General features: G+C 46.1%; 1 protein-coding gene across 1 annotated transcript; it reads left to right on the top strand.

The window, feature by feature from the left end:
* The first annotated feature begins 336 nt into the window (after positions 1 to 336).
* LOC119958235 (40S ribosomal protein S26) lies at positions 337 to 4,129 on the top strand. The gene is made up of 4 exons (XM_038786647.1): positions 337 to 563; positions 1,174 to 1,351; positions 1,855 to 1,985; positions 4,038 to 4,129. Exons 1-4 carry the CDS (start codon positions 561 to 563, stop codon positions 4,074 to 4,076), a joined length of 351 nt encoding a protein of 116 aa, XP_038642575.1. The 5' UTR covers positions 337 to 560; the 3' UTR covers positions 4,077 to 4,129.
* Positions 4,130 to 10,688: the final 6,559 nt, after the last annotated feature.

Genomic DNA, 10,688 nt, shown 5'->3' with positions numbered 1-10,688 from the left:
GTTTTAAGTGAGTTATATAATGGAAGGAGTCCTAAACTGCAGCCCCTCTATTGCAGCACCTGTCCTGTGTTTTATTATATTAAAGGCAGTATTTCAATGGAATGTTCTGAAGATAAGTCCCTGACCTGGATGTTCACTCGGTTTCATTCTCCACAGATGCTGCCAGACTTGCTGAATTTTCCAGCATCCGCGGGGTTTTATTTCCGGGGTGGGGGTAGGGCTATCCAATCGGATTGACGGATCCACTGTTTGACAGGCGGCTCCGCCAATCAGCTGCGGCGGCTGCTCGCGCTGCTCGCTGGGATGGACCGTTGCACGTCCGCTGGAGCCGCCCGAGGATCCGCCACATAAAGGAGTCCCGGCTAGTCTGCGTTCCCATGGCTTTTGGAAAAGACCTTTAGCGGAAAGCCATGGGGAAGATTGGTTGTGGTGGGGCTGTCGGAGCGCTGGTGGTTTTTATTGTGTAATGGCAGGAGGTTTTGGCGGGCTCCCGGGGTTGAGGCGGAGGTATAAAAGGAGCGCGCGCCGCCTGGCCGTCCTCTTTGGGACGCGTGCTGAACATGGTGAGTGAAAGGCTGAGGGAAGGAGGCGGCAAACCGCGGGCCACCCGGGATCTGGGCCTCGCGATGCGGCAGCAAAGGCCACTTTCCCCTCCCCGCTCGCGCCTCACTGCTTTCCCGGCTCTGTACTCGGGTCGGGCGGCTCCGCCAGGCTGAGGCCCAACGCCTGGAGGCCTCGGCCTGTCCCACCTGCAGCCCCGATCGCTGGGCAACTTTCTCCGGCCGTTTCCATGTCCCATTGCAGAATGTGTTTTTTCTGCGTTAGTCGAGGCAGTGAATGGTTAGCAAGTCCCTCACGTCCCAGGTTCAGAGTTAAAACCAACCTTGTAAAGGGAAAAACTGTTTTGAGCCAGGAAATGTGCTGGATTTTGCTGATCTGGGCCACGGCAACTTCGACTGCTGCAATTATTGTGCTAGGAGCTGATATGGTTGCAGGACCTTGGGGCTACACTTCTCACCCCTCCCATCAAGTAACATAACACTTGCAATTCAAGAATGCACAATAGGATAAGGTACTGCAGATGACAGAGTGGGTCTGACATTTTATAATCTTGGCAAATTGCACAACACTGTTTCAATGATTTTTAACAATTGAACCAATACTTTCTTTCAGACTAAGAAGCGAAGGAATAACGGACGTGCCAAGAAGGGCCGTGGCCACGTCCAGCCCATTCGATGCACAAACTGTGCCCGCTGCGTCCCCAAGGACAAAGCGATTAAGAAATTTGTCATCCGCAACATTGTGGAGGCTGCTGCAGTTCGAGATATTTCGGAGGCCAGTGTCTTTGATGGTGAGTTTCTGTGATAACCTGATTACTCGCCTGTTTTCCCCCTTTGTTTTAATTCAAGTAAATAGGTAAGATGGGCAGCACGGTAGCATTGTGGATAGCACAATGGCTTCACAGCTCCAGGGTCCCAGGTTCGATTCCGGCTTGGGTCACTGTCTGTGCGGAGTCTGCACATCCTCCCCGTGTGTGCATGGGTTTCCTCCGGGTGCTCCGGTTTCCTCCCACAGTCCAAAGATGTGCAGGTTAGGTGGATTGGCCATGATAAATTGCCCTTAGTGTCCAAAATTGCCCTTAGTGTTGGGTGGGGTTACTGGGTTATTGGGATAGGGGGAGGTGTTGACCTTGGGTAGGGTGCTCTTTCCAAGAGCCGGTGCAGACTCGATGGGCCAAATGGCCTCCTTCTGCACTGTAAATTCTATGATTCTATGAACTGATTGTCACTGGTTCTGTTCAAAATTCAGATATGCTGCAGTTGCTTGGTCTGACGCTTCTTTCTTTGTTTTCAGCTTATGTGTTGCCCAAGCTATACGTGAAATTGCATTACTGTGTCAGCTGTGCTATCCATAGCAAAGTGGTGAGAAATCGTTCACGGGAGGCCAGGAAGGATCGAACTCCACCACCACGTTTCAGGCCAGGCGTAAGTATTGAAACCCTTGCTGGTAGCATGCCATATCCTATAAACTGGATCTTGATCTTGTTGTCTAGTGAAATCAATTTGCTCCCATGCCACGTCCTTAACCAAACAGTTACTCGATCTATGTAAAAGCAAATTACTGCAGATGCTGGAATCTGAAACAAAAGAAAATCTCAGCAGGTCTGGCAGCGAAAAGAGCTAGCGTTTGCAGTCCGATGACGCTTTGTCAAAGCTAACAGACAAAGAAAATGGGAAATATTTATGCTGTGGAGTGAGAATGAAAGATGAGTCATAGCCACAGAAATCTAGGGAAACCAGGTGCTAATGGTCACAGAAACCAAGGGGAAAGAGTGCTAATGGCAGTCCCCAGAGGGAAAGTTACTCGATCTCACTAGAGCTGCGCCACTAGGCTCCAAAGAGAATTTGGAGGCCTTTCAAGGCTTCTTGCAATTGAGAGCGTAAATAGGAAGTAGACCATATAGATCCTTGAACCTTTGATACAATCTAGGCTGATGTTCTGTGTCAACTCGTATTTCTCCCACTCGGGGCAGCAAGATGGCCCAGTGGTTAGCTGTCTCATGGCACCGGTGCCCCAGGTTTGATCCCAGCCCCAGGTCACTGTCCATGTGGAGTGGAGATTGGAATATGGCAAAGCTAACACTCCAAGAAAGGAGGTAGGGAAAAAGCAAAACTACAGGCCTGTTAGTCTGCCAAATTTAAGGAAGTCATAGAAATGCACTTAGAAAAGGGAAATCATCATTCTCCCTGTGTCTGTGTGGGTCTCACCCCCACAACCCCAAAAAGATGTGTAGGGTCAGTCAATTGGGTACTCTAAATTTATGTACTTTTAAAATATTTCTCCCTGTCTCTATTCTCTGATCAAAAATCTGTTTATGCCAACCTTAGATATGTTGAATGATGGTGCATCCTCAACCCTCTATGGTGGAGAATTCCATGATTTAAAAAAAAAAATTTAGAATACCAAATTCATTTTTTCCAATTAAGGGGCAATTTAGCGTGGCCAATCCACCTAGCCTGCACATCTTTGGGTTGTGGGGGCAAGACCCACGCAAACACGGAGAATGTGCAAACTCCACACGGACAGTGACCCGGAGCCGGGATTGAACTTGGGACCTCTCGGTGCCGTGAGGCTGCAGTGCTTACCGACTGCTCCACTGTGCAGCCCGCGAATTCCATGATTGACAACCCTTGGAGGAAGACATTTTCCCATTGTGGTCTGAAATGATCGGCACAAGTACCTTTTAGGAATACAAGTATACATTTGTATCTACCCCATCTGTCAACAGTGGTTTCCCTTTTTTTAAATGAATTTAGAGTATTTTTTTCCAATTAAGGGGCAATTTAGTGTTGCCTATCCACCTACCATGCACATCTTTGGGTTGTGGGGGTGAAACCCATGCGGGGAGAATGATGATTTCCCTTTTCTAAGTGCATTTCTATGACTTCCTTAAATTTGGAAGACTGACAGGCCTGTAGCCTCCTTCCCTGCCTCCTTTCTTGAATAGCAGTGTTAGCTTTGCCATATTCCAATCTTCTGCACTGTTCCAGAATCTGGAATTTTGGAAAATTATAACCAGCACAACTGGTTATTGACTACATTTCGTCAAGAGGTTGGGATGAAGAGAAAATCAGGCCAATGCTTCAAATCTGGCCGATTACCCCGAGTTGTCACATGAATTCTGAATTTTAGGTTGATGCCCTCTGCCATGAGGGAGAGGAATTTCCCAAATACACGTGATTTCACTTCAAAAGTATTTTTAAAAATAAATTTAGAGTACCCAATTCATTTTTTGCAATCAAGGGGCAATTTAGCATGCACATCTTTGGGTTGTGGGGGTGAAACCCATGCAAACACGGGGAGAATGTGCAAACTCCACATGGTCAGTTACCCAGAGCCGGGATCGAACCTGGGACCTCGGCGCTGTGAGACAGCAGTGCTGCCCCCTTCAAAAGTGTTTAATTGGCTGTAAAGCACTTGGGTCATAGTCGACTACAGTTTGTATGGATGCTGATCTGTAATATTTTTCTTTCCAGGCCAACCTCCCACGTGGACCCCCTCCGAAGCCTATGTAAACATTGGGAATCCAATAATTTGGTTTGAAATATAATAAAAATGTTGGACCATTGAAAAGTGTCTGAATATTTATTTTGGGCTTTATTGTTTTTTCTTTGAGATTGGTGGGTTAGAGGCATTTTTAAAAATTAATTTACGTGACGTGCACGTCGCTGGCTAGGCTAGCATTTATTGCACGTCCCTAGATGGCCTTCAGAAGGTGGTGGTGACCGCTGAGTCCCTGAGGTGTGGATAACACCCACAGTGCTGTTCGGGAGGCAGTTCCAGGATTTTGACCCAGCAACAGTGAAGGAACTGCGTTATATTTCCATGTCAGGATGAAGAGTGACTTGGAAAGAAGCTGCATTGCATGATAGTGGAGCCTATGGATCGAGATCTCTGCAGGCAGATGGGCAGATTAATAGGGTGACAGAAAAGGTAGATGGGACACTCGCTTTTATCAATCGAGGTATAGATTACAAAAGCGGGGAGGTCATGATGGAACCGTATAAAACTGGTGAGGTCACAGCTGGAGTACTGTGCAGTTCTAGTCGTCACATTCTAGTATGGATATAACTGCACTGGACAGGGTGCAGAGAAGATTCACCTGAGATGGGAAGAGGTTGGATAGGCTTGGATTGTTTTCTCTGGAGCAGAGAAGGCAGGGGGGGCGACCTGATGGAGGTGTACAAGAGTGAGGGGTGTGGATTCGTTGAAGGGTCAGCTATGCGGACAAAAGTTCAAAGGGAGGTTTGGGGGGGATTTGAGAAAAAACCTTATTACCCAGAGGGTGGTGACGGTCTGGAATTACTTCCTGGGTGGGGGGAGATGCCTCATCCTTTAAAGGGTACCTGGATGAGCACTTGGCACGTCATGGCATTCAAGGCAATGGGCCAAGTGGGGTTAGATAGGCAGGTCAGGGCCTTTCATGCATCGGTGCAGACTCGAAGGGCCTCTTCTGCACTGTAGTATTCTGTGACGGGGTGGTGTTCCAACTGAGAAGATACAGATAGAGCTCAAATTCCAGATGTCGATCAGCAGTGATGAAAACTGATGTATGTCCCAGTTGGAATGATGTGCACCTTAAAGGTAGTTGCTTTTACTTGGGTATAGCTGCCGATTTAGGGTTGGCTCAGTTGGCTGAACGGCTAGTTCGTGATGCCAACAGCACAGGTTTAATTCCCATACTGGCTGAGATTATCCATGAAGGCTTGCCTGAGATGTGGTGACCTTACATAGATGATTTGGAGTTGGGGACCAAGGGCAATGTGTCCAAGTTTGCAGATGACACTAAGATGAGTGGTAAAGCGAAAAGTGCAGAGGATACTGGAAGTCTGCAGAGGGATTTGGGCTAGGGTCTGGCAGATGGAATACAATGTTGACAAATGTGAGGTTATCCATTTTGGTAGGAATAACAGCAAACGGGATTATTATTTAAACAATGAAATATTAAAGCATGCCGCTGTTCAGAGAGACTTGGGTGTGCTAGTGCATGAGTCACAAAAAGTTGGTTTACAAGTGCAACAGGTGTTTAAGAAGGCAAATGGAATGTTGTCCTTCATTGCTAGAGGGATGGAGTTTAAGACTAGGGAGGTTATGCTGCAATTGTATAAAGTGTTAGTGAGGCCACACCTGGGAGTATTGTGTTCAGTTTTGGTCTCCTTACCTGAGAAAGGACGTACTGGCGCTGGAGGGTGTGCAGAGGAGATTCACTAGGTTAATCCCAGAGCTGAAGGGGTTGGATTACGAGGAGAGGTTGAGTAGACTGGGACTGTACTTGTTGGAATTTAGAAGGATGTGGGGGGGGGGGATCTTATAGAGACATATAAAATTATGAAGGGAATAGATAGGATAGATGCGGGCAGGTTGTTTCCACTGGCAGGTGAAAGCAGAACTAGGAGGCATAGCCTCAAAATAAGGGGAAGTAGATTTAGGACTGAGTTTAGGAGGAACATCTTCATCCAAAGAATTGTGAATCTATGGAATTCCTTGCCCAGTGAAGCAGTTGAGCTCCTTCATTAAATGTTTTAAAGTTAAAGATAGGTAGTTTTTTGAAGAATAAAGGAATTGAGGGTTATGGTGTTCGGGCCGGAAAGTGGAGCTGAGTCCACAAAAGATCAGCCATGATCTAATTGAATGGCGGAGCAGGCTCGAGGGGCCAGATGGCCTACTCCTGCTCCTAGTTCTTATGTTCAGGTTAAATCACCAGTCAGCGCTCTAGCAGTCTATTCCTTGGGGACTATGGCGACTTTCATTTCGGGTGCCAATTTGCAGAAAACCGATCCCACGAACAAATGTTTATTGGGTGTGGGAGTAATGGTGGCCAAGACATTGACCAACTTGGTGCTTTCCAATGTAGTAAAATGGCCCAAGCCACTTCACAGGAGTGTGGGAGATTGTTTTTTTTTAAAGAGCTCAATTTAAGGAATTACAACAAATTTAGAGAAGAGCATTTCCGAGCTTGCACCCTAAATGGCTGAGGATGCAACCACTAATGGTGAGGTACATGATGTAGAGTTAGAACATAGAACAGCACAGAACAGGCCCTTCGGCCCTCGATGTTGTGCCGAGCCATGATCACCCTACTCAAACCCACGTATCCACCCTGTACCCGTAACCCAACAACCCCCCCACCCTTTAACCTACTTTTTAGGACACTACGGGCAATTTAGCATGGCCAATCCACCTAACCCGCACATCTTTGGACTGTGGGAGGAAACCGGAGCACCCGGAGGAAACCCACGCACATAGGGGGAGGACGTGCAGACTCCGCACAGACAGTGACCCAGCCGGGAATCGAACCTGGGATCCTGGAGCTGTGAAGCATTTATGCTAACCACCATGCTACCCTGCTGCCCATAGGAGCCAATGTAAGTCGGCATGTTTGAGTGAGGGCAGTATGATGGTGCAGTGGTCCCAGGTTCGATCCCAGCCCTGGGTCACTCCTAAACTAGTTTGGGGGGGGGGAGAGTTGGGGTTTAGTTTAGATTAGTGTGTAAGAAAGGTGGGACATGTGAGGGGGTGAGGGGGAGACATCATTTGCACTATGTTCATATTTGTATGTACACTGGTTCTTCTGTTGTTATAAAATCATAAATACCTCAATAAATGCTTATTTTTAAAAATCATTTTGATGGCCTTGGTCTCTGGACTGAGATGGGACTTTTTTTTACATGGCATCAGTTTGACATCTCATGAAGGGTGGTACCTCTGCAGCATTCCTTCAGTACCACACTGAAAATAATCAGCCTAGAGCGAGTTAACAGTTGTGTTGGTGTGTCTATATATACATTAAAACTTCAATTGTCCGAAACTTGGGACTGTTCATAATCTTGTAGTGCTGGTGTATATTGCACAGACATGGCAAATGGAAAATATTGAAAAAAGTAGCGCAGAAAACCTTAATACTGCTGTACATGAGAAGTTGAAAACTGGTTTTGACAGTGGGTGCCATTACAATGAAATGTGTAATAGATCAGTGTCTATTTGCAATAATTTTCAGTCCTATGCTCCATGGTGGTTTAGTGTGTGAAGGTGTGCTCCAGCCCTGTGCCTGAAACCTATGGCTCAAGAGCTGCATGTGCTCTTTAATTAACTAGCTGGAGTTTTTTGAGGAGGTAACAGAGAAGGTTGATGAGGGCAATGCTATCCGTGTGGAGTTTGCATTCTCCCCGTGTCTTCGTCGGTCTCACCCCCACAACACAAAGATGTGCAGGTTAGGTGGATTGGCCACACTAAACTGCCACTTTAAATTTATAAAAGAAAAGATCAGGGCAATGCTTTGATGTGGTGCACATGGAGTTTTAGAAGGCATTTGATGTTGTGCCACACAACAGACTTGTGAGCAGAATTCCAGCTCATGGAATGAAAGGAAAAGTAGGCCCTCAGATAAGAAATTGGCTGAGTGGCCGGCAACATAGCAATGATGAATAATTTTTCAGATTGGAGGAAGGTTTGTAATGGAGTTCCCCAGGGGTCAGTGTTAGGACTCTTGCTCCTCATGTATATTAATGACCTAGACTGGTATGCACGGCATGGTTTCAAGGCTTGTGGATGATATGAAGATTGGAAGCATTGTTAATTGTGATGAGGATAGTCTTGAACTTCAAAAGGATATGGGCATAGTGGTGAATTGGGCAGACAAGTGGCAGAGAGGCTTCAATGCAGGAAAGCGAGATGTGATTCATTTTGACAGGAGGAATATGAAGAGATAGTATAAAATAAAGGAGGTGCAGGAACAAAGGGACCTCTGTGCATCAGTCATTGTCGATGGCAGGGCATGTTAAGAGCAGTTAATAAGCATGTAGCATTTTCGGTTTTATTAATTGAGGCATCAAGTACAAGAGTAAAGAGGTAATTTACTTACTGGTTAGGCCTCATCTGGATTACTACGTCCAGACACCACTTGAAGGATGTGACGGCATTGGCGAGAGTTTAGAGCATAATTACAAGAACGATTCCAGGGATAAAGAGCTGTAGCTATGAGGATAGATTGGAGAGGTTGGGACTGTTTTCTTTACTGAAAGAAGGCTGAAAGGAGAATTAATCCTGAGGGATATGGACAGGGGAAATAGTGAGAAACTATTCCCACTCCAGAGTATCAAGTACTAGACGTCACAGGTTCAAAATAATGGGCAAAAGGAGTAGGAGTGATGCAAGGGAAATATTTTTCACCCAGAAGGTGGTTTGGAGTCTGGAACGAACTTCCTGATTGGGTGGTGGAGGCAGATTTGATCCAGGTATTCACAAGGGAATTGGATTGTTATTTTGAAAAAAGAGAATGTGCAAGGTTATGGGGATAAGGCAGGGAGTGGGACTGGATAGAATGCTCTTTCAGAGAGCTAGTGCAGACTCGATGGGCCAAATGGCCGCCGCCTCGTTTGTGGCTCCCAACCTTTCCCAGATGGGTCGCTTGAACATGATTTTTTTTTTATTATTGTCACGGAAAGCAAGCAGTTTTTATTGTGAGGATCAAAGGCTAGTTTGGTTTTCAATGATTATTTTAACAAACAACATATTGTACTCTAAATAAACCTGTTGAGCTCCTGTTGAGTAGTGTAACTAAACTATGGTTATAGATGCCTTTGACTCGAGGGCCAGTTTTTATGATTGCGACCATTATTGTTTCTAATATCACTGAGACAAATTATTCTGAATCTGCTGTCAATGCTATTTTTATCATTAAAGTTAGTAGTGAGAAAAGTCTTAATTCTGCACGTGTCAAGTTAAAGTTTGTTTTAACGATGTTTGGGATAAAGAATTTGCATTTCTCCAGTACTTTTAATGATCTCCGGACACGTGCTTTACAAGCAACAAAGTATTATTGAAGTTTAGTCAGTTGTAATGCAGGAAATGTGAAATTGATTTGAATTTATAAGCATGCATCGCAGCCACAGATATCTCAGTATTTTTTCAAGTATAGTTATTTGTAATGCAGGAAATGTACCGACCAATATTTGCACCACAAACTGCAATAAAATTATCAGATAATCTTGGGTGTTGCTTCAAGATAAATATTAACGAGGATACCGGGGAGAACTCCCCTACTCTTCAAAGTAGTGCTCTGGGATCTTTTCTATCCACCTGAGAGGGCAGATTGACTCAATTTAATCTTTCATTCAAAAGATAGCCCCTTAATATGTAGTGCTCCAGCCTCAGTCCTGCACGAAGAGAATGTGGCCACTGACACAAGGCTGACTCCAAAATCCCTGCGGAAATTACTTATTGTTATAACCTGCCTGCTTACCACTGGCTGGGGACTAATGGCAATCCCACAATCCTTTGGGAGTATGAGCTTCCCCAAAGAGGGGGCGGAGAAATCATTAGCAGATTCCCTGCTTAAATAAAGCTGGCCGGTTTGGAACCAGCTAGAGGAGAGTGAGCAGCAAGGGAAGTTGCTGCTGTTGTGTGTATATATATATATATATATATATATATATAATATATGTTATTGTAAATAAATGTTATTTCTTTCTATCCTTCAACTCGTGCTGGATTCTTCGTTGCCCTCACAAAACTGGCGACGAGGGTTAAAGTGAATAGCTGTCTACACTGCTGAAGCCACCTCCCTGAATTTTTGTTGGATACAGGTTAGAAGTTGTTTTCTAGTAAAGACCCGGAGGCGTGCGGGTCCTACAGGCCAATCTCCCTGATTAATGTAGACGCCAAGCTCCTGGCAAAGGTACTGGCGGGTAGAATGGAGGACTGTGTACCGGAGGTGATTGGGGAGGATCAAACGGGGTTCGTGAAAGGTAGGCAGCTGGTGGCCAATCTGAGGAGATTGCTCAATGTGATAATGATGCCCCCGGCGGGTAGAGAGGTGGAGGTAGTGATGGCAATGAACGCCGAGAAGGTGGAGTGGGACTATCTATGGGAGGTGCTCGGACGGTTTGGGTTCGGGGAGGGATTGGTGGATTGGATCAAATTATTATATCAGGCCCCGAGGGCCAGCGTCAGGACCAACAGAGAAGTGTCGGAGTACTTTAGGTTGTATCGAGGGACCAGACAGGGCTGCCCGCTCTCCCCGCTGCTGTTTGCGCTGGCCATAGAGCCGCTGGCGATTGCGCTGAGAGCCGCAGAGGGATGGAAGGGGATGGTGAGGGGCGGGGTTGAACACAGGGTTTCTCTTTATG

This window comes from Scyliorhinus canicula, chromosome 28 (genome assembly GCF_902713615.1).
Source record: "Scyliorhinus canicula chromosome 28, sScyCan1.1, whole genome shotgun sequence".
Lineage (NCBI taxonomy): Eukaryota > Metazoa > Chordata > Chondrichthyes > Carcharhiniformes > Scyliorhinidae > Scyliorhinus > Scyliorhinus canicula.
Note: the sequence above shows the minus strand (reverse complement) of the source record. Positions and strands in the feature narration are given on the sequence as shown.

Excerpts from the sequence above, each read along its gene's own strand:
- LOC119958235 (XM_038786647.1), top strand. Across the intron at positions 1,352-1,854 it reads GGAGGCCAGTGTCTTTGATG|CTTATGTGTTGCCCAAGCTA; the intron begins GTGAGTTTCTGT and ends CTTTGTTTTCAG. Across the intron at positions 1,986-4,037 it reads CACCACGTTTCAGGCCAGGC|GCCAACCTCCCACGTGGACC; the intron begins GTAAGTATTGAA and ends TTTTCTTTCCAG.